Genomic DNA, 26840 nt, shown 5'->3' on the forward strand with positions numbered 1-26840 from the left:
TTTCACATTTTATACAATTTAATCTTTTATTTAACTGCTCTTAATTCATACAATTTCATCTAACTCAAACCTAATTAACTACACAACTAACTTCGTAAATATTTTTAATAAATATTTACGAGTTCGATTTACGGTAACGGAGTCTCAGAAATACACTTTTTGACACCTGTGACTATCGGGTCGTTACATATTCCTTTTCTTAACTTTTACTAAATTAAATAATTATATAAATTATTTAAAAAAATAAAAAATTTAAATGCATGTTTTAGGATATTATACAAATACGGAAATAGTCTATATTGAATATTTTTCGTGTTTTTATTTCTATACTTATTAATTATTGTTGGGATTAAAAAATAAAATTATTTAAATGAATATTAAAAGAAATTATTTGTATATATTATTGGATAAAAGTACAATTCTCCACTTAAATCATAATTAATACATGACTTGAAAGTTTAGAAAAGTAATGTAATATATGCTCCGCGTCAACCAAACGATCCTCATAACAAGAAATGTTTATTATATGATAAATCTCGATGGTCATATAGTCGTGCAATAATCTTTTACTTTGTCTGCTATGTTTTTTCGTATGAGACAAAATATTTATATCGGGTATAGATATAATTTTTTTTTTGCAACAGTGAGAAATTTACTAACAATTGATGCAAAATTTGAATTGCATCTATTGTGGACTCATGAGTGGGAACAATGGTAAAAGTTGAGGGCATTCTCTATTGATATTGTATAATGGACAAAGTAAATAAACCTGGATAAATGGGAATTTTATGCCCACAATCGACATCATCAAACTCCACTACAATTCAAGGTCAGGGAAGAAGTAAAAAAATAAAAGAGAGATATCAGAAAAGTGAAAATAGGTATTTGAGTGTATGAATGTGGAAGTTAGGGTAAAATCAAAACTATATCAATCAATGATTTTATAAGATTCTTGATGTAATGATTTCTTCATCTTAACATCCGTAGGCGATGAGATTAGATCATTATATTCCAATGACAAGAAATATTTCATTAGTAAATTATGAAAATACTCGTGATTGTGTTTTTATAAGCGATAAAGTCAAACTAATTTGCTTAAATGAGCCGTGGTCCAATAATATTAGTTTTTTTTTTAATTTTTAAAAATAGGCCGTTTTCGGAGAGTGTGAAAGTGTGCCCAGTTGGACGAACTTTTTTGCCATCTGTACAGTTGGACGTGCTTTCATATTCTTTTCCCCAAAACAATTTATTTCCCTAAATTAAAAAAAAAACATGACCTATTTAACTAATTAATTTTTTTTCGGCATATTCAACTAATTTAACCTTTGAAAGATATACAAAAATAATCTTTCACCTAAATAAATTACTTATATTTTTAAATCCAAGTTGATTCTTTTGTATCCAAATTAATTTAAATATATGATTTTACAATTAAAACAAATAAAACAATAAAATATTTTATAAATAAAATATATTTTAAAATGATGAATTTAAATTCAAATACCTACTTAGTTTGTGAACAGATATATATAATTCAAATTAATGTTGATGAAAATTTCTTTTCGTATAAATTGTCTTTTTTTAACCTAAAAAGAAAATAGGAAAAAGAACACATTGTCATTTCCATTTTCACCCCCTTAATATATTTTCTTTCTTTTTCTCTTTCATACTATTTTTCTTTTCACTTTCGTACACTTTTTATAAATAGAAAAAGAAAATTTCACATATATAAATAACAATAACTCATAATTATAAAATCTTTGTCTAAAATCTATCATACCCCAATTCCTCTTTCTCTCCCCCCCCCTCCCCCCAAAAAAAAACTCCAAATCTAAAGAGAGACTTTCCTCTCCTCCGATCCTTTATTCGTCTTGGTTTATGAGGTATTTAATTTTTTAGGTTTTCTTTTGAATCAGAGATCTGGAGGTTTCCTTCTGGTCTAAACCAGATCGATTCGCTTTTGATTTGTTACATAAAATTTTTGGGATTTTTTTGATACGATTTTTGGGAATTTTATGTTTCTTGATCCTTGTTTCTAGTTATTAAACTAATTTAAAATATATTCATTTAGGGTTTCTACAGCCATATGTTTTTTTTTTCTGTGAAATTTTTATTTTTTTGATGACTTACTAATTGGTTTTAATGTTTTGTGCATATCTACAGCTCGAAGGAGAAACCCACTCTCGGGTAAGTTTTTTTTTTTTTTGCAAGAATTTTTGTTTCTTTTTTTAAATTTGTCTTAAATTTTTTATGCTATTGGAGCCAACATTCCTAAAGATAATACCTGGGCTAGCAGTAAATGCTTGGTATTATGAGTTCTTTGTGTTTATTGCATGACATATGCTATGAATTTTTGAGGTAATAAGACAAATTTTATGTCTTTTGGCTGTAATTTTTGTTTTGGTGTCCTAGTCTATGAACAATTAATGCCTTAGTTTTCTAGAAATAAGCTATTATTTGATTTTTACTCGAAATTCAAGCTATGCTCTAGTTTTTTTAAAAATCAGCTTTTTATGACAATTTCTTAGAGTTTGGTGCTTGATTATACGTATGCAAAGTTAGGCCTAGCTGCCTAGACATCCATTCTTTGATGTTTCATACCAAAAATCCCTAAAAAACTGCACCTTTCTGTGTTTCTCTTTGAGAAAATTTGGTTTTATTATTCTATTATTCAGGGTAATGTTTAATTTGTTTTCACAAGCTGTGGGGTGCTTATAGTACCTTCACAAAATTGGAACTTATGGCTTAGATTGGAGCTGATGCTGAATTAATTTTTAACAGACTTCTCAAAAGTTTTGTGTTTAAGTTTCATTTTATCTGTTGTGCAGTGGTACGCGGATTAAGACCCGCAAACGGAATATTGCTGCGCCTCTGGACCCTGCAGCATTTGCTGATGCAGTTGTCCAGATCTATTTGGATAATGCTGGTGATCTGGTAAATATCACAATATTCATATTTTTAATCTAGGTTTGAACTTAAGCATAATTTTAGACTTACAGTTGGATATCTTGCGCTTGTCGGTTTAACACTTCGTGTCATACAGGAACTTGTTGCCAAGAACCTTGAATCTTCTGATCTTAACTTCTCAAGATACGGTGACACTTTCTTTGAGGTAAGCTTCTTCCTTTCAGGTTAAAATATCAACTGATTTGACATCTTCCTTCTAAAAAAGGCATTAAGAATAGGATCTGCTAGAAAATTAGATTAGGGATTCCTCTTCCGTTGTGGTATATGCTTGCTAGGTGTTTATTGGGTTGATGTTTTGATGCTAACATTTGAAATTCCAAGTGTACATGCCTAGAGGTTTGATAACTTCATCAAGTTTGGCATTGGTAAGGGTCATATTTAGAGTTCTTGACAAAATTCTTATTCCTGAAACATGATTATGGTGATCCTCCGAATCATTATTATCTTAGGTGTCTGCCTGAGTGTTAAGAGTGTCCGTTTTATAGTTTCTAATTTTCATGACAAGTTGTTTCATAAGATAATTTTTGCAACCGGTGTATCTTAGTTGTCATTTCATTCTTTTACAGTTGGTATTAGTTAATTCTGCACATGGCCTAAAAAGCTTTTCAATAAAAAAATAGTAAATCTAGATATTGCTGATCTTTTACCAGAGTTTGAAGTTCTTCAAACCTGGTTCTAATTGCTTGTTTCCTCCCTTTGCCCCTAGTGAAACTTAGTTCTACTTTTTGGAGCAATCTAAATTGGAAATTGCAGGTTGTTTTCACCGGGGGCCGCACACAACCAGGCACAATCAAACCTGATGAGGGGGAGCGCCACCCTTACTCTGTAATAGAGTGTGAGGCTAAACGTGAAGCCATTTTGCCATCTGTGATCTACATACAGAAAATCTTGCGTCGAAGGCCTTTTCTGATAAAGAATCTTGAAAATGTTATGCGAAGATTCTTGCAGTCCTTGGAGCTGTTTGAGGACAATGAAAGGAAGAAGCTTGCAATTTTCACAGCACTTGCTTTTTCCCAGAAGCTATCAGGGCTGCCACCTGAGACTGTGTTCCAGCCACTGCTCAAGGACAATCTTGTGGTCAAAGGGCTAGTTCTTTCATTCATAACAGACTTCTTCAAGGAGTATCTGGTGGATAATAGCCTTGACGATTTAATTTCAATTCTGAAGCGAGGGAAAATGGAGGACAATCTCCTGGACTTCTTTCCATCTGCAAAGCGATCCCCTGAAGGTTTCTCTGAACATTTCACGTAAGTTTTCTACTTTAAGAAAGAGGAATTGTGTCATTTTAAATGTCCATACATGTTTTGGTTATAGCCTTGTATTTGCTAGTTAAATAATGGCATTTTGCTCTGTCATTCTACAAAAGCATGTTTACTGATTGTTTTGAAACTTATTCATGCCTGATTATGTTGATTTTCAGCAAGGAAGGGTTGGTGCCCTTGGTTGAATACAATGAGAAAAAAATATTTGAGGTAAAACTTAAGGAAATGAAGTCTGCTTTGACAACCCAGATAGCAGAAGAATCTGATATATCTGAAGTCATTGAGAATGTCAAACAACGTGTTAAGGATGCTAAATTACCTGATAATGAGGTTGTACGAATTCTTTGGGATGTAATAATGGATGCTGTTCAGTGGTCTGGAAAGAACCAGCAGCAGAATGCCAATTCAGCTTTACGACAGGTAATGTGTTTTGTCTTTCTACAGTTTTTTCCCTTTACCTTTGTTTGAAGAAACTCAATGTATCATAGGAGATGCAGGTATTTAGCAACACAATGCTCCAATGGGCGAACCCAAATAAGTATATGTGTGCCAGTCTTTGTTGCCTCTGAAATAAAATTTTCTACAATGTTTAATTTTAGCAAAAATAGGTTCATAATTGTTATCACATACTTCAAGGAAATAAGATAATACTAGTTGCATGCATGGTTTTGATTGTTGAGTATGAATTCTGGTACATGCTGGGTTGTTTTTTACTTGAATTTGTATTTCACTTGTAATTCTACAGTTTAGGTAATACTGTTCGTTTGATATTTACAGTCTTTGCTCTCTTATTTGGACTGCTTTTGTGGCTCATAGCTTTTTAAATTCTACTTTTCTTGGTTATCAAACTTTTGCAGCGGTAGTTTTGCTAATTAGGGACAGTAGTGTTAGCTAGCTTGATCAAGTTCTTTCGTGTTTTCTTGGAAGTTAGTTTGATTTCTTCAAGAGGTTGAATAGATACTTGGTTTAAATTGATGAGCAAAGTGTAGAAATTGCTATTAAAAGCATTCTGAAGTGAAGTGTTGGCTGAAATTGATTTTTTTTGTGGACGCCTTCTCGTCCTATGGTTATGTTCTACTTGAATGCATAACTATCGGACCCAGAGTTTATTCAGCTGTTTTCATTCCTAGCATGTATCAGATTCTGATACAAGGTACCCTTGTCCGTTAATTTCTTATAGCGCCAATTATTTTTAGACACCTCAGGCTCTGCTTATATTTTACATGTTCAACAGTTTTCAATTCCAGTGTATCTCAATTTTCTATCCATTGTCATTAAATTCTAATCCTGGCTGTAGCAATGCATTATCTAATTCGATGTAGTTCTGTCAGCTAGATTAAAAGCTATATGCTATTATTCATTGTCAAAGCACCAGACCAAGTTGTTGATTTGGCCGTGTTTTCTTGATAAAGGTCAAAACATGGGCAAAGCTGTTAAATTCGTTCTGCAGCAGTGGAAAACTTGAACTGGAGCTTATGTATAAGGTTCAGATGCAATGCTATGAGGATGCGAAATTGATGAAGCTATTCCCGGAGATTGTGAAGTCTCTCTATGACCAGGATGTCCTTGCGGAAGACACGATTCTTTACTGGTTCCGCAAAGGATCAAACCCAAAGGGCAGGTATGTGTTTTCTCTTCATATTTTTGCTTTCATATCATTGAAAAATGTATGAAAACCTTTTTTATTGCCATCATCTTCTCATTTTCGAACCCTTAGCTTAATATACTTTTTTTTCTCCACATCCATATTATATTCCTCTATGTTTCATATATGAGCTTTTAAGAACGTATGGGGATATTATTGCAGGCAAACCTTCGTGAAGGCCCTGGAGCCCTTCGTGAATTGGCTGGAGGAAGCCGAAGAAGAGGAATAAGCGCGTGGATAATAATAGTGTTATCAACAATCAAGAAGTTATGATAATTAACCTTGTTATCTTTTCCTTGTCTTTATTGAGCTATATGTTTGCCGAACTCTTTTGACATTTGGTGTGTGCCTGTTAAAATATTTGCTGCGCTCGTATGCTCAGCTTAATGGATTATTAACTTAAATAAAGAAATATGGTGCTCTTTGTACCATCTCTGTGGTAAGTCATGGGCTCCTCTGCATGTGCTTTTGTCTAATCCAGTATTACTCGTCATTGCTTTGGGCTGTTTAAAGAGTATGCTGTGGTGTTATAATCGGATTCGACTAGCATACCGGTTCGGACAAAGAGAATGAGCCGGGAATTAGACAAAAAATCAGCGGTTGAACCGAGTTATAAATATTTTCAGTTTTTATGTTTTATTATTATTTATCAATTGTTGTTGAATTCGCGAGTTAACTTGAATTGGAAATTGCATTTGCATGTGATTTTAGAACTTTGGATATTTTTCCATATTAAAATCTTTGATAGTTAATGTGAACCATTTTGGAATTAAATCCGATTCACTAAGATCAAGTGTAGCTACATGTTTTGTTTGATAAAATATAAAATATTTTATGTTAAAACTTTTTTGAAAATAAATCTTTTTGTTAAATAAAATAGAAATCTATTCTAAAAATGAATATTTTTAGATAAATAGCCATGTTAATAATAAAACTAAACAAAAGTTTTTATGGTTAACAATGATAAAATAAATAATGTTAAATATAAAATGTAAACTGGGATTTGATACGATATATATTGTTTTTGGTAAAAGTGGTATTGAGGTTTTTGTTGTAAAAGTCAGATTATATTTTGTTCATATAAAATAATAAATTAAGTAATGTATATTATATTAAAGAGTAAGCTCATATTTTTTTACTGTTAAAAATAGTAAATTGGTTTATGTACCTTAGATCAAAGAGTAAATTAATATTTTTGTTAAAAATTTTATCAAATTTTTATTTATATCTTATAGATTAAAAAGTAAATTAGTATTTTTTATTAAAAATTTATCAATTTTAAGATTAAAGAATAATAAATTAATTAATATACAATAAATCAAAGAGTAAATTAATATTTTTGTTAAAATTTTATTCATATTTATAATTAAAAATTGAGAGAATAATTAAACAATTACACACTATTTTTACATAAATTTAGATCAATCCTAATTCTTCAATTAAATCCAAAATGTTAAAACCTTTATTTTCAAATTTCCAATCTCACGAATATTTTTAACCAAACTTTTGTAAATCAATTTTACGAAGATAACAAAACATTTTCTTTTTCTTCCAAATTTTTACATATTTTTATTTTTCAAATATCATATATCAAAATTTCAGCTGTTTTTCCTGCAATATCTTGTATTCACATTCTCTTCTAAGGTCAGTGGAAACTGAAAAATGGCGCTCTCATTTGCAGTTGTAGCTTCCTCATCTTCAATAATGTGCAAAGCTATTAATGCCAACAACCACTCGCACCTTCAAGACTTATCGTACATCAAACGCGCCGCCCTTATATCCGACAAGTCTGCTGGGTTTACTTCCCCGCACCCGAATTTTGGATGCGTTATTGTTACACCCTCGGTCGAAGTGGTTGGGGAAGGTTACTTGTATGCCCAAGGTACAAAGCCGGCGGAGGTTCTGGCAGTTGAGGCCGCCGGCGAACGGTGTAGAGGCGCGACCGCTTATGTTAATATGGAGCCTGGAGATTGCCATGGGGATGACACCGCCGTCTCCGCTCTTGTTCAGGTTTTAATTGCCTTTTTTTTTTCCTTTTATTTTGGGGATGAATTGAAAAGGTTGTTGTATCTCATAGGGAAAAAGTGAAATAGCAACCACGTAGCAATGACTATAATACCAAAATTGATTTTCCCTAAAACTAGTTTAGGAGTGAATGTGTTTTCTGCATTTACAAGGATCTGTCTATTTAGTTTTTATTACTAAATTTGCATGTTTTTTTGGCATAACAAGGACTGAAATTTAAGGCACCAGCTAATTTGTCAAGTGGCTAATGTTTGATGGATCTATTTACAATTATATAATCTGCTTTGATATTTCATTTAGAGGTTTTTGGGTGCCAGAACCTAAATGCCAAAGCGACTGAGGCCTAGGTCTTAGGTGCACCGTGAACTCCTCTAGAGTTAAAGATGAAGTGAAGTTGAAGTCACTATTGACTGATGAAATTAGGAGTAGATAATTCTATAAGTTGGAGCCTTTGGAAATCTTAGAGACTTAATTTATAATTCTTTTTTAAGTCCCGGTTGCTTTGATCCTGTTATGATTTATTTTGTTACTTATATTATGTTTCTGAATTCCATGATTAGTTTCTAGCAGTTTCTTTCCTCTGCTGTAGCTTCACTTAGCAGAGATAACTTTTTTCCCCCGTTTTTTCTTTAATTTTCATAGTATTCTGTCAGTTGCCAGATCATTGATATTCTGTAAATTAGGCAGGGATCACAAGGGCTGTTATTGGAATGAGGCATCCTCTGCAGCATCTAAGAGGAAATGCTATACGTGCATTAAGGAGCCAAGGTTTGCAGGTTGATGTTCTTGGAGAGGATATGCAAAGTAAACTTGTGGAGGTATAACTTTTAAACTGCATGGGGGGCATGTTTCATTTCCACGTTTTTTATTCTTTTGCCTCACAAATCCAGCTGGGTAGAGTTTTGATTCATCAAGTTATTACCATAGTAATGTACACATTTCTTTCTTGTTTTCTCCGTTTATTTAATCTGTTTTCCTCCCTTATTTGGGATACGATGTTCTAACAATGATTTAACTTGAATCTGCTGCCCACCTGCACGCGTTTCTCTTATTGGAAGACTTATTATGCATACCTGTAGCTCCTTCCATCTTTTATATCTCTGCAACTGATATATCTGGATCATAAGTATTGTTTCATCATTATGGTTTCCTTCTGGATTATGTACATCCTTGATCGATGTCATACTTGATCTCCATGCCTCTACCTTGTCAGAGGGAAAGGAGAAAACCATTATCTGTAACTGTTTGAAGAATATAAGTGTTCTGTTTGAAAGGTTTCAAGTTGATTAGCAGATTCAAAGCCTATGCTGCAATCTTTCTTTCATCACTTATGATGAATAGAGTTTGTTGATAAACGGTCTCTGGTTTACTGATCTGATTGGGGTTATGTATTCTATAAAACAAAGTTTCAGGAGAAGAAAGGGAATAGCATGTCTAATGGGAATGCATCGAATTAGGTGGCAAAGTATTGCTGACCAGGGATTGCAAGTATCCAGAAGATTATAGTTTGTGAATGCTTCAGATGTCTTTGTGTTCATCATCTATTTTTTTGCTGGTCTATCAATATTATGATTTGTTCTTGTATTCTAATGCTGCCTATCAAATGAAAAATGCTTTCCATTATACTTAGTATATCAGAACTTTGTATTGTAGGAAGCTCGAAAGGCATGTCTCCTTGTCAACTTACCTTTTGTTCATAGAGCTGCTTCTCGTGTTCCATTTTCTGTTCTTAAGTATGCAATGACCCTTGATGGTGAGTATTATGCATTAAATAAATTTAGTCTTTGTTTTATCCTTCATTTTTTTCTCTCACTTTAATTGAAGGTTGTTAATTGTTTTCTTACTTTTGAGCTAGCTGTTAAATATATGGGTCACTTCAGACGGTGTTTCTTGGATGGAATAGGTAAAATAGCTGCAAGTAGTGGACATGCAGCATGGATAAGTAGCAAGTTGTCTAGGAATCGAGTTTTTGAGTTACGGGGTAGAAGCGATGCCATTATAGTTGGAGGGAACACTGTGCGTAGGGACAGTAAGTATCATGAACACCACCTCTGCCCCTTTGGTAATAAGGTGGCCGGTTAAGCTCAGAATGTTTGTGTATTCCCTTCTAATTCTTCTATTTATGTAGACCCAAGACTGACAGCAAGACATGGAGGTGGGCATATGCCAATTCGAATTGTACTGTCTCAATCGCTTGATCTTCCTGAGGAGGCAAATCTTTGGGACCTATCTGATGTATCTACTGTAGTTGTAACACAAAGGGGAGCAAGGAGGGGTTTCCAGAGATATCTTGCATCTAAAGGAGTTGAGGTAGTGGAGTTCGACATCTTAAACCCTAGGGATGTAATGGAATATTTTCATGACCGTGGATACCTCTCCATTTTATGGGAGTGTGGAGGAACTCTAGCTGCATCTGCTATTTCATCGGGTGTAATACACAAGGTTATAGTTTGGTTTTTAATTTTTATTTACTTTAAAGGTTCTGCTGGATAGAGCTAATCATTTGGAATTCTGTGTAGTCTCAGACCTTTCTCTTTCAATAGGATATCAATTCTTTCTCTGGCTCTTGTATGTGTTCAGTATCTATATTATGGATTATATGTTTTTGCCCTAAAAATTGGGTGAAATGTCATTCAACTGATAATAATAGTTTATACCCCAACATCTCTGTTCAGAAACCTTCCGACTTCTTCAGGAAAGACAACTATGTGCCAGTCTAAGTCTTTCTATTGCAAGTTTTTGTCTGTGTTATGAATCAAGGATTCCTCAACCTCTTAGGGCATAGAGATTTAATTCCAAATATTGCTTCTGCTACTTGTCGCTTATTCATTTATCATTTTGGCCTTCTGGTTGTAGGTTTTTGCATTTGTTGCTCCTAAAATTATTGGTGGGAAGAATGCTCCTTCTCCTGTGGGTGAGCTTGGGATGGTTGAGATGTCTCAAGCACTGGATTTGATTGACGTTTGCTTTGAGCAGGTTGGTATTTTGAATGTTTTGTCACTGTTATTGGTAAATGTATAAATGGAGTAGTGACTTTATAACAGCAGCATCAACTATAACAATGACAAAAGCAACAGCAAGAAACAGGAAATGCTATTTTAAGTTTGATGAAATGATTGGTTTATTTCATCGAAGCATTGTGTGGTATGATGAGTTGGGGGCAAGTCAGAAATTTTAGTCTATTTCCTCATTTTCCTCAACTAGGTCAGGTGAAGTGTTTTTCGAGATCAATATGTCCCACTTTTTATTTATCTGTGTATTTGTTTCTTAAATGTTGTGAGGGAAAGAGACATTTTGCGGGGGGGATGACATAAATTACATTTCATATTATTCCATGTTCTGATTATGTTTCCTGTTTGTTGTCTTTGGGAATATGAAAAATTGCATTTCAAAGTTCAAACTAATAAATGGAGATAAACGGGAACATGTATTGCTAGGTGGTTGTAGTGGTTCTTGTTATTATTTTTATTATTATAAGTTCAAATATTTGAGCAAGTGTGATTGCTATTATGACCTTTCCTCTGCATGCCCCATTTCGATACGTCTGTACAGCATATTTTTCTGACTTCATATTCATATTTGTGTTGCATCTTTTGCTTCTTGCATTTGATCGCAGATTGGACCTGATATGCTCATCAGTGGATTTCTTCAGCCTATACCAGATTTAACGCCCACTATTCCTTCAGAAGATGAAACCTTTGCTATTGACCCTACTGTTGCTCCTTTTGAGACGAGCATCATATTCTTCTATAAAACATGGGATCTTTATGGCGCCTTCTCAAATTTTTCTCCTCATCCAATTCAAATGCCCGATGAAGATGGCAATTATGTCACTTGGTTTAGTGTAGAGCATTATTACCAGGTATTGCCCATTATTGGAAGCTCCATTACACCTAACCACGTTTACATTCATTAAAGCTCTCTTGTGCTTTTAGGCAAACAAGTTCATCGGAGTCAGCAATCCTCTAGCACAGGATTGCATAGACAAAATAAAATCAGCAAAAAGTCCAGAGGAAGCAGCACGAATGGGAAGGCTAACACAGCGGCGACAACCTCATCTGGTATGCTTAACTGAAAAATTCGAACATTCTTCTAGTCCTTAAGGTTGCTATTATTGCTTAAAAACTCATTCTAAATGTTACAAGAATGCCTATTGTTTCTAGTTTATTGTTGTATGCCCGGTTTTGGAGGAAATTAGTAAGCTCCAACATGTGTGTTCCGTTTGGGGTGGTTTGGATTGGTCTATACAGGGATGACCAAATCTGCTATTCATTCTATATAGCATTCAATTATGGACATCTAGTGGTTCTGGTTTTTAATCGATTAGCAACCATTAAGAGTCCTAGAAATTGGTTTTGGCATAGAACGATACACTGTTATTTTCGGAGCTGCAGAATTCTGAAAATTACAAGTTATTCCACTTTTAACACTTTTAGGAAGTCTAGGATCCATCTTCTATCATATCAAATGGTTTATTAAGGCCAGTTGGGTCAAGGTTGCCTATCTGTCAGACTCTGACCACCTCTGAATTATGTTACTTGATCTCTGTTGAACTACTCATGTCCAACACTCGTGTCCGACACATGGACATGACCTTCAAGGATCCTCCAAATACATGAAAAAAATTGGAGAAATCTGATCGGACCTGTATTGGACATATATTTGTCTCCGACTCTTTTAGAACTAATTAGAAGTCTAGAATCTATCTTCTATCTATTATATCAAATAGTTTATTGTGCTCTAGTTTTCTTGAATAAAGCCAGTTTGGTCAAGGTTGCAAATTTGTCTGGCTGACCACCTCTGTGTTATGTTACTTCCTTTCTGTTGAAGTACCCATGTCTAACACTCGTGTCCAACTCATGGACATGAGGATAGAGCCTCCTAGGATCTTCTAAATACATGAAAAAGATTAGAGAAATCTGACCGTACCCATATTGGACACGTCTACGACACTCACACCCGAGTCTGAGTAAGTAGCCTGGGAGATTACAGTTTTCCCTGACGGAGCTAAACGATGCAGGTGAGATCTGATTGGGAAAGTGTGAAGATTGATGTTATGTATAGGGCACTAAAATGCAAGTTCTCGATATATCCTCACTTGAATTCCATGTTGCTATCGACTGCCGGGTCGGTCCTAGTTGAAGCTTCGCCTCACGATCTTTTCTGGGGTGGCGGGCGGGACGGCGAAGGCCTGAATTATCTTGGCAGGCTGCTGATGAAGTTGAGGTCAGAGTTTCTTGGTGAATCATCTGCTGCAAGTGAAAACACCTGCATAGCTTTATGATGTACATAAAAAAGAAAATAAATGAAATTGATCCTGCATAGACCCACATTTGATCTGTGTTGTAACAATATATATCATACAAAGAAAGTTTAGGTTAAGTTTTGAGTTAAAATTATCATAGTATTGTTTTCGGTTGGAATTTTGTTTTCTTATTCTATCAGAAAATGTATTCGGTTTCGAACTTATTCAATTTGATCCCTTTAAATTGACCATTAGTTTAATCATCATTATGTATAATTTAACTGGTGTACAAGTTTAAATATGGCACAATAGAAATTACATGATCAGATAATTGCAAACAAAAGTAGATTAAGAATTAGAGTAACTCCAATTTGTCACTATGCCTTCTAGAAAATTGGACCAAATTTGTCAAAGTAGCAAAAAGAGGTAGGCATTAGATGTGAAAATATAAAGGGTAGATTTTAAGGAAATTACATTCTATTATAATCATAAAAATACATATTCATTAACTATAATTACATTCAAATTAATACAAAACATAATTGAATTTATCATAAAAATATATTCGGACTTAAATAAAAAAATTTAAACAAAGTTATTACATAACTAGATTTAAGTCTAAAATAAATCTAAAAGTACCTAATGAATTAATGTATTATACGAGCCTAAACTTAGCAATCATTCTCTTGGATTTTCTTTTATTCAAGTTAATTTTGAACTTGATAATTGTTCTAACTTTAAGGCTTAAACTAGACAATTATTTTCACATTCAAGTTTGAATTTTTTTCAAATTAGTCCGTGAAATCTACATTGAGACTTAAATTTTTATCTCACATTTTTAAAGAAATGTCATGGATAAATTTGGAGAAAAAATCAATTGTCAATGTAAGAATAATTGCTAAGTTTGAGAATTAATTTATACATAAAAAGAAATTTAAACCCTAATATAAAATCAAGTACAAAAATTGCCAATTAACCTAAAACTAATTAATATGGCTCCCTTAACAAATTAAAATCTATATAAATTAACCCTAATTAATTTCATTTCTACCCTTTAGCAGCTTCAGTGAAGAGCCAAAGCGGAAAACCCTAAAACAAAATGAAGTACAACCCTCGCGTCTCCTCTTCACGGCGCAAGAACCGTAAGGCCCATTTCACGGCGCCGTCAAGCGCCCGCCGACTCCTAATGAGTGCTCCACTGACATTGGAACTGCGGTCCAAGTACAACGTCCGGTCCATGCCGGTTCGCAAGGACGACGAGGTCCAAGTCGTACGTGGAACATACAAAGGCCGGGAAGGGAAAGTGGTTCAAGTATACCGTCGCAAATGGGTGATCCACATCGAGCGAATCACTCGGGAGAAGGTCAATGGGTCAACCGTCAATGTTGGGGTCAACCCTTCGAAAGTGGTGATTACGAAGCTGAGACTCGATAAGGACCGGAAGAGTTTGTTGGACCGGAAAGCCAAAGGAAGGGTTGCCGCCGATAAGGATAAAGGTGCTAAGTTTAGTGCTGAGGATATCATGCAGAGTATTGATTGATTCGTAAAAATAAAAAATAAAAAAGGGGTTCTTTTTTATGTTTTGCGAATTTCAAATTTTATCAACTTTTGGATGGCTTAATCTTATTATGTTATAAATTTTGTGCTACTGTTTTCGCGATTTGGTTTTTTTTTTCCTTATTTGAGTTTAATCCAAAAGAAGAAACTGAATTTGATTCGATAATTATTGAATCGAGTTTAGGTTTATAGTATGAAATTAAAATTTTATCCTTGTTATTTAGAAAAATTTTAAGTATGAACTGATTTAATCAAACTTCCATTCAAGTTTAAGAATGAAAATTAATAAGTAAACTTAAGTTTGATTTTGAGGAGCTTCATTAAGTTTTGAGTTAAACTCGAGTTTAGAAATAGATATTCGATCAAGTTGAAATCTAATATCTAGTCTTGAATTTTGTGTTGAGCTTGAGCTCTCAAATTTGTTATTATTTGAGTTTAGTTTGACTTGAATATACCATTAATTGCAAGACCAATTACTTTGGAAATAATTTGCCTAAATGCTACAAATTAAGGTTAAACTGGGTTAAACATTTTAAAATGATTAAATAAGGGTTAAATTTTGTTTAGGAGCTTTCATAGTAAAAGAATCATGATTCTCTATTTAAAAATAAAGAAATTAATCATTGTACATCAAAAAATAAATTAAATTTTCTATTAAAATTTTATTTATTTTAATTTTAAATTAGCATGATATATTAAATATCATTGGTTAGTTATTCCGTTAAGCAAATCAATTTTAATAATACAAATAATTAATTTATTTTTTATCTAATGTATACATAATTTTTTGATAATACAATATATTTTATCATTTATTAATTTTTTCTCAAACTCACGAAAATTGATTAAATGTAAAAGGAGGTAACCTAACTAGAATATAATAATAAGCACAAGGCATTGCGGATCCAATAACTTTAATAGATGTAATAAAAAAGATGTTCAACTGTAATTTAAAATATAGTCAAATAGCATATGTAATGCTTACTCATTTGGCCTTCCAATACTAGGGGTGAATATCTGACCAATTGCTTCCAGTGCTGTCACATCCCAACTCTCAGCATGCCGTACAATCTGAAATTAAAAATCAACTTAGTTATACACAAATAATCAAATAATGCCATTGACAAGAAAATAAAGCTTTTTATCTTACTTTAAGCTTCTCATCCAATTCATAGATGGTGCTTCCATTAACTGAAATAAGAGGCCTCCATGGAAGCTTCAGGTATGTTCTGCAAATAAACACACATATTAGCTCAAAAGTGACATAATAATGCTCAGCAGATATCCAACATATTTAAATAAAAGAACTTAGAAAAAAGGTCATTTTTGAAACATATTCATATTCGATATAAACGTGGAGTCCAAGTAACATAGATACTAACCAAAAAGAAAGTTTGGCATCGGTTCAGTTATCTCTAAACAACATCTACTTTTGTAATAAGCGGCTTAGATATAATACAGTTGAACCGAGAATTGACTGGTATATCGGTCTGGATGAAAGAGTTGAACAGGTTTTTAAGCAAATCTCTTAGAATCAATTGAATTGGCAGTTGAATTGTTTTTATAATTTTTTTACATATTTATGAATTTTTAATAATTTATTTAATCAAAACCGGACAGGTGGACAAATCAAAACCCAATGGTTTAACCGCTTCGACCACCAGTTCTGTCATAGTCTTATTCGTAGGCATCGGTTTCCTAGAGTGATTCAGACACATTGGGATACTATGAATTGCAGCAAAACCAGATAGGGTATGAAAGTGAGGCACCTTAATCTCCAAGTTGCCGCTACAAAATCTGTTTCCATGTTGGCACCCTGCAAATAGAAAGCATATACCTTGTCAAAGGAAAAACATTGGGAGGACCAAAGGAAGCAACCCAATAATACAAATTTATAAGTAGCTGAGAGAATAAAAGCACAATTCAATGCCTTCTTGAAGAGACATTTTAAATACAAGGGTTCTAAAATATATTCAAGGTAGAATCCTTCTGTCTGGAGTAATGAAGACTTATAAGGATGTATTATGTGCTTAGGGCTCCTTGATATCCACTAGATAAGTTGGAAATAGTGCAGGTGGTTTAGCTAGTGTGTGAATCTTGGGTTTTAAATGTAAATGTACACCTTTGAACCCAAGCTTAACCACCTCTGTTGCTTTCTATTCAAGCCATGAGATACATGGATCTCATATATAAAGGTTCTGCCTAAGCATTAAGGAAAAAAGGTTGGCTCTATGAAGGCCTTGAAACAAGGCGGTTCTCGTCTCGCAGGTCTTTTCGAGGTGTGAGCTTCTAATGATCCATTTGAGATAATCAGAACTAGACCACATAGTATCTCTACCACTGGATCGAAAAATGGCTCTAGCTTGAAAATGAGCTAACTGCAAATGATCTTTTATATATATAGAATTTATATGTGTGTATGTGTGTGTATATTCAGTTAAGTCGGTTCCAAATAGTAAAGAATGATCTACCTTCTCAATCTTTTGTAATCTAATTGAAGGGCTGTCAAAGAAAGGAACAAGCAATTTCAAATTGCGAGAATACAGCTCCTTACCTGAATTTACCATAGACCATAAATGTTATTTAAATTTAAGAAAGTCGAAGGTATTTTACCATGATTGATAGAAGAATCAAATATTAAACTGTAAAAGCATCATGCATGCACATGAGAGTGAGATGACAAGTAGCATTATCTAGGTATATCAATTACCAATTGTACTCCAAGGAGATTAAACAACAAGAAATGACAATAAACTGATTTCATGCTGATATATGTTCTATTTTTCATATATACAGAAGTAAACGTCCTTAATTGTTGGAGATATGTTGGAACAAATAGTTATATCAAAACTAAAGCTACTCATCTGTTTTAAGCAGACGGGTTCATTTAGACAAGCTAGTCAGTACAAACAAACATATAGTATCCCAATAAATAGTTTTCACAAGAAAAAGGTAGTGAAACCTTTTCGTTTTAATTCTCCATCTTCAAAAGCATTTCTAAGATTCTTATGTAATATATTGTTGTAGAAATTCTTGTTAGTAGTTTTCAATGTTAGTATGAAGACTCATAATGAAGAAACATAGATTTTCTAGAAAGTTGCTATGTTATGGAAAAATGTAACTTGTGCCATAAGTTATGTATTAAGTGAGTTTCTTTGATTAAAAAACACAATGTGCCTATATAAAACACAATAATGTTATTTTCACTATTCTGTTTTTGTTGTTTTAAAACTTGTATTCTAGAGGCAAAATTAAAGCCTTGACAACAATGAATCATGCTTCAAGTCTATTTATTATTTCTCTCAATTTTTCTTTCTTGCACCACAAGTTTTCTAACAATTCTCTACAGAAGTTTAATAGCTTAGCTATGCATAACTCAATGCTCAATGGATTTATTCCATCAAAACAAAGCGTATTCAATTATTGGGTTTCAGTATATCTCAAAGGTTTTCTCGTTGATAACTCCTTAGCACACCTACAAAATGCTATACCAAGAGCAAGTAAAATCTTAAAGAAAGTGACGCATGCCTTAAAAGCCTTATTGTTCCATTTTCGAACGTTCTAACAGCATACGTTGCATCTGAAGGGGAAACTTCCGTTTTTATTAGAGTTCTAGTCCACTGCACAAAAGTTTGCATACATTTCCAATTGAGTGTCAAAAAAGACATTAATAAACATTCCAACATGCTAGACACAACAATATAAATCCCCATTTAAGACATACAACTTTGATTCATCTAACCTCGGAATCGAATAGTTGGATCTTCAAAGAGACAATCTTCGGCATAGATTGCAGAACTGAAATTTCCTGAACAGTAAGTATAAAATACACCATTTTCAAATAGATTAATGTAAGTAGCTACAACACTGGTAAAAGTACCATGGAAGCCTTCGTGATTGGAGTCAAATTGCATTTTGCCTCTTTTTCTTAAAAAATGAGTAAATTAGGCCTATACATTAGATCGAAGAGTAAATTGATTGTTTCTGTTAAAAATTTCATCAACTTTTACCGTTAAAAACTGGTGTGGCTGATGTCAAATCAGATTGTTACACATGGTGTGCCATGCTACCTCATGTAGACAGGACCAATTTTTAACAATAGAAATAGGTGTAATTTTTAATAAAATGATTAGTTTACTTTTTATCTAAGTTACAAGAACTAATTTATTTATTTATTGAGTAAAGAGTGCAAAATACAATATTTAGTGTAAAGGTAATTTTACCTTACAGCACGGAAGGTAGAAAACATAACAATGGCTACCTCTGGCTTTTGCTATTATCCTATTACCATTTGCCTATGGATAGTGATTGTTCAAGGACGGAAGAACGGTAAGAAGTCTATTTAGATACACATATTTTTAATAACTAAAGAAAACCAACAATATAAAACATCTTTCGAGAAAGAAATCTCGAAAATATCCCCCCCCCCAAAAAAAAAAAAAAACCCTTGAAAGATCATTTAAAATTCGCAACAAAATTAGCAAAATAAAGAAAAATTAATCAAAAGTATACCTGTGACAAAGTAAGCATTCTCATAATCAGCTTTAAGGATTCTTAAAACATCATCAATATCGGAGGCTGAATTTTCATCTCTATCCTCACTCTTCAATTGGTAATCAGCTCTTCAAGAAAATCAAGATGGTAAACAAAATTATCAGATCATTTTTAACCTCTAATTTTGTTTTGCCTTTTAAAAGAAAGAAGGGGGGGTGTGAAAGTTAAATTACCTGTTGCCTTGGGCGGAAGAAGAAAAGAGCCTAAGCAACTCAGTAACACCACTCACTGCCAGTCTTAAAAGCGGCGGCGTTCTAGTTTTATTTTCATTTTCCGGTGAAACTGAGCAGCAACACCACCGTGCTCCGCCGTGGACTCTGTGTAAATTTAACGGTGATTGAGTGGTGGTGCGGCGGAGATGTAGAATCGGATTTGGACCACAAATTCCCGCCATTCCTAACTCCCTGCTTATTATGGGCGTTTATTTTTATTTTTTTAAAAATATTAGGAAAATTATAAACCTCACTTAGAGTGTCCACTAAAATTATGCCACGTAAGCAATTTGAAATGAAAAGTGAGACCTAATTTCACTAGACATCCCCAGATTATGATCTTCATTTTAAATTAGTCTTTAGATTAAAAAAAAATTCTAATGACATTCCCAAACTTTCGATGTTTTATCAATCGAGCCATTTCGTTATTAAAACTGTGAGTTTTAGTGCTAAATGATATATCAAATCTTATGTAACTAAATTTAAAATGAAAAATAAAAAAAGGTGTCAAATAACTTTAAAAATAAAGAAAACTGAAAACAAAAATGAATGATAAAACTTTTGTAAAAACTTTTAAACTAAGGTTTTAAAACATCCATTTTACCATATTCATTTTTTAATTTCATTTTAAAATATGTTACATAAGATCTTATGTGTCGTTTAATGAGTTGAATTAATAATTTTAGTAATAGAAAGACCTAATTGATATGATCCCGATAATTTAGAGATGTAATTAGAATATTTTGAAACTTTAAAATAACTAGAATAAAAATTATAATTTGAGAATATTTCGCTCAAAATTTATAAACATAAACTAACTTTCACCCGGCTCCATTCTGGCAAAACATTTTAAATTGGTTAAAATGTGCTCACGTATTTGAAATTTAGTCCCTCTAATATTATTTAAAATTGGATAATATTTCATTTGGCACTTCAGTTTGGTTTCATTATTCAAATTGATACCTAGACTAAATGGAATTGTAATGACCCAAAATTCACAAGCACCTAAAAAGTGAGTTATAGAGCCTCCGTCTTAGTAAACTGAGTTCGTAAATAATTATTAAAAGTAATCATGAGTCTAGTTGAGTGTTTAATTAGGTTCAAATTAGGTGAATTTAGCTTAGTTATTATATATTAGGAAAAAAGACTGAATTGAATAAGGTGTGAAAGTCTAATTATAGATTAAAAGAAGATAAAGGGACTGAATAGGAAATTAAGCCTATTCTAATGAATGAGGCGGCAAAACATACTATAAAATATTTTATTATTTATTATTTATTATTAATTAGTAAAAGATTTTTATATGATAAATAAATTGACATTATGACAAGTGTTTGGTGATGATAAAATACAAATGTAAAATATATATATGTGTACATTCGTAATATTTATATCTGTTATTAAATAGATATTTTTATTATTATTATAATTATTATTATTATTGTTATTATTATTTAATTGATATTATATTATTAGATCAATGAACAAATCAATAAGTTGACAAATGTATGGTGATAGTAAAGTACAAGTGTAATAAATCATATACATACAATTGTAAAATATATATTTATTTACTTAATATTTAAGAAATATTAATTATTATAATAAACTAAAGTAAAATAAAAGATAAAACAAACAAAATAAAGCATAAAAAAACAGAACCATTCGAAAACAGAGAAGGAAAGAAGAAAAGAAAGAAAAGAGAGAAATAGGGTTTTTAAAGTTTGGGGTTTAATTTGGTAAGTCAATTTAGTTCATTTTCTTATAATCTTGATGTTTTGGAGTTTTAGAGTTGAATATTATTGAATTTAAGTTGAAATTTTGAAAATTAGTATATTTTTAGCAGGGTTCATGTTGAATAAATGATTGAATTAGGGTTTATTTGATAGAATTATTGATTAGAATTGATTAAAGGATTAAATTGTAAACTAGGCTATAAGTTTTGTTTTGTAGGGACTAAATTGAAAGAAATTCGAAATTATGAAATTATGATGAAAATTTGATAGTTAAATTTAAGTTTATATGGAATTTGGATAGGAATAAGATATAAATTGTAATGGGAAAATAGATGAATTTAGTTAGGACTAAAATTAGAATTTAAGTGAAAGTTAAATAGAAATTTAGTATTTAATGTAAATTAGTAATATATTAATGATTGTAAATTATTTTAATTTTCGTAGCTAACAAAGAACCTAAGACATCAGCACCGAAAGGAAAGGAAAAAGTTATCGAGGAGTAATCGCGAAATTTCGGTTTGTATTACTATAATTCAAGTTATTCATTATTAAATATTAATTTTAATTTATTTAATTTATGGTAAGCAAATATTGAGGTAAGAAACTTTATTGAATTGAATTTTGATTAGTGAATGAAAAAGTGAATTTGATATTAAAAGTAAAATTTGAAATGAAAGTGAGTTTGAATTGAGAATTGGAAACCCTATTAATTAGTCGGACTGAGTCGGATATAATTGGCATGCCATAGGATCGGAAGAGTTCAGGGATATTTTGACCTCGAGTCGATGAGACACTGGGTGTCACTATTTTACTTCGGATAGATTCGATGAGATACTGGGTATCACTTTACTTCGGCTAGGCCGATGAGATACTGGGTGTCAACTTTGCTTCGAACTATCCGATGAGGCACTGGGTGCCAATCTGGTGTGTTTGGTTGGATCCATATATCCGCCAAAGTCCGAGTCTGTTAATAGGGGTAATTAATTGAAAAGAACCGTGGTTGTGGAATATAATTTGAAAATGTGAATAGAAAGCATTAACTAAATGTTCATGAGATAAATAATGGCTCAATGTGATAGTATATGATATTAACTAATGAAAGCCAAATTGAATTGTAGATATTGAGAAATGAAAGTTAAATATGAATTAGTTTGGTAAACTTTTTTTTTAAAGTTAAATGATTTAATGATTTAATGATTTAATTTACTTGGTTTTTATATTACAATTTGAATTATAGTAATACTACTGAGTATGAAATACTCAGTGTACGGTTGTTCCTGTGCGTAGGTTAGTAGAAATTAAGGTTCCGGCTCAGCATTCAGGGTGATCCCGACTCCAGTATAAAATTTGGTGATGTAATCTTTCTTTTGGTAAACTGGCATGTACTTAAGTGTTATATTGGTCACTTGAAAGTGTCTTCTGTTTTTGGTTGAAAATGAATATTTTGAAACTTGGTGTAATGAAATGGAAATAAAATTATCATAACATATTTGGTATATTTGGTAACAAGTTGAAATAGAATGAATGAAGTTTATTAATTTAAACAAGATATGCGAATATTTATTTAGTAAATTACTAAGTTGATGTTTAAGATATGTTTAGGTGTATTTGAATACGAAATTGTATGGATTATGATATTGGTTTTGAATTGGTTGGGGTTTGAAATTGTAGGGAAGGTTAAATATTTATAAATGGGTTATATTGAGTTTTTTTTTTTTTTAGAAAAAAAATGAAGTCGATTAGTAATAAAATAAAATATTTATATGAATTTTATTATTATATTATAATATGTTTGTTATTTGTTTTAGAATTATTTGTAAATTGTCTGATACGTTTGGTAATGCCTCGTAAGCCTGTTTCGACAACAGTTTAGGGTTAGGGGGTGTTACAGGAATCATGTGACCCAATGAATGTTTGACGCATATGCTCTAGTAAAAAAAATACAAGTACTTAATTGGGACACAAGAAAAAGCTTCGGTATCAAATTGAACATTAAAACCAAAATCAAGTACTTAACTAAGACAAAAAAAAAACGTAAGTATCAATTTGAAAAAACTAAGGTACCAAAATGAATATTGAAGTCAAACTCATGTACCACCAAATTGAATATTGAAATCAAGTTCAAGTACCGAATAGTATATTAACCCTTTAAAAAAGGGATGATATAATTTTTGGCGTCCAAATTAGCAACTAGGTTCATTTTGATACTTGTATTTTTTTCTACTTTGCCACTTGAACTTGACGACTAGGTCCATTTTGATCTCTGAACTTAAAAAATATAAAAGTTTGGCGATGTATCACTTTGAGATTGTGTCACATCATCACTTAAAAATTAAAAAAAAATTATATAGTTTTCAAGTGATAATGTGGTATAATTAGAGTGACGCATTTACTGTTTTAATGATTAAATTGGTGGTTGAACAAGTCAATACTGCCTATTCCCGTTGGATTGGTTCGATCGCTAGACCAACAATAATTAAATAAATAATTGAAATTTAAAAAAGATTATTAAGCCATTTCAACCTATTCAACTCTTAATTTTTAATTTTTACCAATTTCAATCAAATTTTGGGTCAATTGATTCAATCCATTTGTTCAGACCATTATGCCAATAAATTCTCAATCCGTTTGATTTGATCATGTTCCAGTAACACTAGTCACATCATCAAATCTTAACAGAATCTAAATTTAGAGACCAAAATAGATCAAACTATCAAGTTCAATGACCAAAATGGATAAAAGAAATACCAAAGTAAACCTAGTTCTATCACACTCTTGTATAACACCCTTTTACATCTAAAGACATAGATTACTCACCTCTAAGTTCTTCTCCTAAGAACTTACGCAATAAACGAAACGTGTTCACTCTTTCAAATGCACTCACGAAATAAGTTCCACTATGATGAGTGCTCTAGATACTCAACTACAAAACATATACAAATCTCTCAAATATATAAAAGTTCGAGACTTACTAACATATTAAAGATTAAATACAATCCAATCCCTTATCAAACAACAATATATTAATAAAGATAAATATAAAGTGGATTGTTTAGAGATATTTCGCCGATAGTATCTCGATCCAAACTCCACAATCCAAGTGATTCGTTTACTTGATCCGATCCGATCCAATGTTAAGATAAGTTGCTTCGAATAAATTAATCTTCATAGTCGAACTTGTATATTTCCATAATATCAAACATCATTCAATGCTCAACGATTTTGTTTCGAAAATTACCAACTTCAAATATGAGAAATTATTAATGTGTTGCAATATTAATTATAGTGACCACTTCGATTAATACTTCGATAATTATTTCAAAATCAGGATGATAATAATATGATAAACTATATAATTAATTATTAAATACCAAACAAGACACTTTTATTACAAACTTGAAAAATTCAAATTGAGGAGTACAATCATTTGCCTAATGTCAAATAAAGTGTTATAATTTTTCTATGCTTTGGTAGACGACAAAAAGGGTCATTTCAAAAGAATTTGGATGTCATGTGAAACATTTATAAAGTGGGTGCTTACTTGTGGACTTTCCATTACGATTAAATGCCGTTCATTGAATGAAACACGATTGAGGTTGACAAGCTTTAGGATAATAATGGAATGCTCGTCAAAATTATATTTTACATTGACTTTTTTTTTATTTTATTATCAAAGCATCGTAAAGGTAAGTGATGGCGTTATTGACCAATTGATTCTTTTTGATGAACCATTAAGGTATGTATGAGAAGTTTTGAAGGATAATCTTCGACAATCGCTGTTAGTTATAGATAAAGCAAATTAGTTGTGGATGTTATCTTAAATATATTATCCAAGCTTTATGTATTTATAAACAAAAAAATTATCGATTATACTCTTATATGCATGATTACCATATACTCATTATAATACTTATATGTTTTTATCTAAAATTTTATTAAAATTAGGAAAATATGATTTATGGGTAAATAATATTTAAAGTTATTAAACTATTAGTAAGTTTACATTTTGGCCATTTAACTTCAAAAGGTTATAAAATGGTCACTGAACTATTCAAAAGTTTTTATTTAAGTAACTGGATTGTTAAAATGATGTTATGTGGTCTTTTTTGTTAGCATCGCCTGCACCAATCAAAAGTTCACATTTTCCTTATTTGAATGTTGCAGGCTAAACTTATTAAATCGAGACCACATTAATAGAATATTTAAGCATTAAAAGCTAAATTTATTATTATATCAATTAAAATTATGTACAATTGATGAAAAACATTGACGTCGAGACTAATTGTCCTAAATTACTCACTTTCAAAATTGATAGCGATTAAATTGGTTTGTTTTTTTAGAGGGACCAATTTGCTCAATATCGAAATTAAGAGGGACTTGAGAGGTATTTCCACTAGAAAAAACTATGACTAGTGGTTTCATCTTGGATTGGGTCTTATGAAAAAATGGTTAAAATATACTATAAGCCTTTGTACTTTTTGTAAATTTGGAATTTAGTCCCTATCCTTTTTCATATTTTAAAATTCAAATCCAATTGTTAATGATCCCTTGATATTCTTTTGTCAAATTTGATTGTGTGACATTTTGAAATTAAAAAGTACTGCCATGTAATAAAAACTAATGTTATAATGAACATGAATTTAATAGAAGATTTTTAATAGCGTTTAACAATTATACTTACATTTTTAATTTTAAAAATAGAAGGACTAAATTCTTTAAAATAAAAGGAAATTTAAATGTATGAAGAGTATGAGACTTAAAGCATAATTTCGGGATAAAGTTGGCCAAAAGTAAATATATATAATTTTTTTGAGTTAATTCCACTGAGCATCTCTAAACTATGGTGTTCGTTCTAAATTGGTCCCTGAACATCAATTCATTCTAATTACATCCCTAGATTATTGATGTTATGTTAATTAGGTCATTTCGTTATTAAAATAGTTAATTCACCATTAAATGACATGTCGATCTTATGTGACGTAATTTAAAATGTAAAATTTAAGAAAAAATAAATATAGTAACAATAGAGTTAATAAATTTTATTTTTATTTAAATCTTCAATAAAAACTTTATAATAATTAGATTTTATTATTTAAAAAACCCTATAACTAAAGAATGACAGGTTATAACCAATAAAAGTGTTATTAATTAGGTAAAGTCGGATTCATACATGATATCAATAGCACACATAGTTATCTAAATTTGGTTGGATCAAGCTCGAACTTTAAATATTAGAGCTCAAGTCGACTTGCATTTTAAATAGGGTGTTTTTTTTTTCTAATTTCATTTTTCGGATTGAATATTTTATTTAAACTCTCAAATTTCGATCAATAAGTGTGATTATCATTCATTACAACATAATGATAAAAGTATTATGGAGGTCCCTATACTAGGAGTTGAATTGCATTTTGCTCCTTCCACTAAAAAATGAGCAAATTAGTCCTTATACATTAGATCAAAGAGCAAACTGGTATTTTCTGTTAAAAATTTCATCCATTTGCATTATAAAAACTGGTGTGGCTAACGAAATAACCAGATAATTATACGTAGTATGCCACATGTACCTTATGCTGACGTACAGTAACCAGTTTTTAATTTAAAAATATAAATAAAATATATATAATCTACCTTGTAGGT

At 31.6% G+C, this 26840-nt stretch overlaps 4 protein-coding genes and 1 long non-coding RNA gene across 8 annotated transcripts; 4 read left to right on the plus strand and 1 right to left on the minus strand.

The window, feature by feature from the left end:
• The first annotated feature begins 1756 nt into the window (after positions 1-1756).
• LOC105792721 (uncharacterized) lies at positions 1757-6317 on the plus strand. Its single transcript, XM_012621459.2, has 8 exons — positions 1757-1883; positions 2164-2187; positions 2829-2934; positions 3044-3112; positions 3721-4214; positions 4388-4649; positions 5642-5850; positions 6037-6317. The coding sequence occupies exons 1-8, from the start codon at positions 1879-1881 to the stop codon at positions 6101-6103; spliced, it is 1236 nt and encodes a 411-aa protein (XP_012476913.1). The 5' UTR covers positions 1757-1878; the 3' UTR covers positions 6104-6317.
• A 1125-nt stretch (positions 6318-7442) lies between these two features.
• LOC105792722 (riboflavin biosynthesis protein PYRR, chloroplastic) lies at positions 7443-13368 on the plus strand. Of its 3 annotated transcripts, none has more exons than XM_052634565.1 (9): positions 7443-7884; positions 8583-8717; positions 9553-9652; positions 9755-9928; positions 10028-10341; positions 10756-10875; positions 11516-11761; positions 11835-11960; positions 12920-13368. In XM_052634565.1, exons 1-9 carry the CDS (start codon positions 7537-7539, stop codon positions 13181-13183), a joined length of 1827 nt encoding a protein of 608 aa, XP_052490525.1. In that variant the 5' UTR covers positions 7443-7536; the 3' UTR covers positions 13184-13368. The 3 variants fall into 3 exon arrangements, with proteins under 3 accessions (XP_052490525.1, XP_012476914.1, XP_052490526.1); XM_012621460.2 differs by having other exon boundaries at positions 7445-7884; positions 9803-9928; XM_052634566.1 differs by having other exon boundaries at positions 7735-7884; positions 8587-8717.
• Positions 12353-19685, minus strand: LOC105792723 (uncharacterized). 2 transcript variants are annotated; one of them, XM_012621461.2, is made up of 8 exons: positions 19429-19682; positions 19214-19323; positions 18444-18509; positions 17173-17255; positions 16471-16517; positions 15852-15930; positions 15687-15772; positions 12353-13175 (listed from the first exon to the last, which is right to left on the minus strand). In XM_012621461.2, the coding sequence occupies exons 1-8, from the start codon at positions 19647-19649 to the stop codon at positions 13145-13147; spliced, it is 723 nt and encodes a 240-aa protein (XP_012476915.1). In that variant the 5' UTR covers positions 19650-19682; the 3' UTR covers positions 12353-13144. The 2 variants fall into 2 exon arrangements, with proteins under 2 accessions (XP_012476915.1, XP_052490528.1); XM_052634568.1 differs by lacking the exon at positions 17173-17255 and having other exon boundaries at positions 18444-18499; positions 19429-19685.
• Positions 14202-14804, plus strand: LOC105792724 (60S ribosomal protein L26-1). The gene has a single exon (XM_012621464.2). It carries the CDS (start codon positions 14244-14246, stop codon positions 14682-14684), a length of 441 nt encoding a protein of 146 aa, XP_012476918.1. The 5' UTR covers positions 14202-14243; the 3' UTR covers positions 14685-14804.
• A 1431-nt stretch (positions 19686-21116) lies between the features above and the next one.
• On the plus strand, positions 21117-22667 carry LOC128042968 (uncharacterized). The gene is made up of 3 exons (XR_008198601.1): positions 21117-21206; positions 21648-21719; positions 22491-22667. It is a non-coding gene; the product is annotated as an uncharacterized LOC128042968 (long non-coding RNA).
• The last annotated feature ends 4173 nt before the right edge of the window (positions 22668-26840 follow it).

The sequence above is a fragment of the Gossypium raimondii genome, chromosome 8 (assembly GCF_025698545.1).
Source record: "Gossypium raimondii isolate GPD5lz chromosome 8, ASM2569854v1, whole genome shotgun sequence".
Taxonomy (NCBI): Eukaryota; Viridiplantae; Streptophyta; class Magnoliopsida; order Malvales; family Malvaceae; genus Gossypium; species Gossypium raimondii.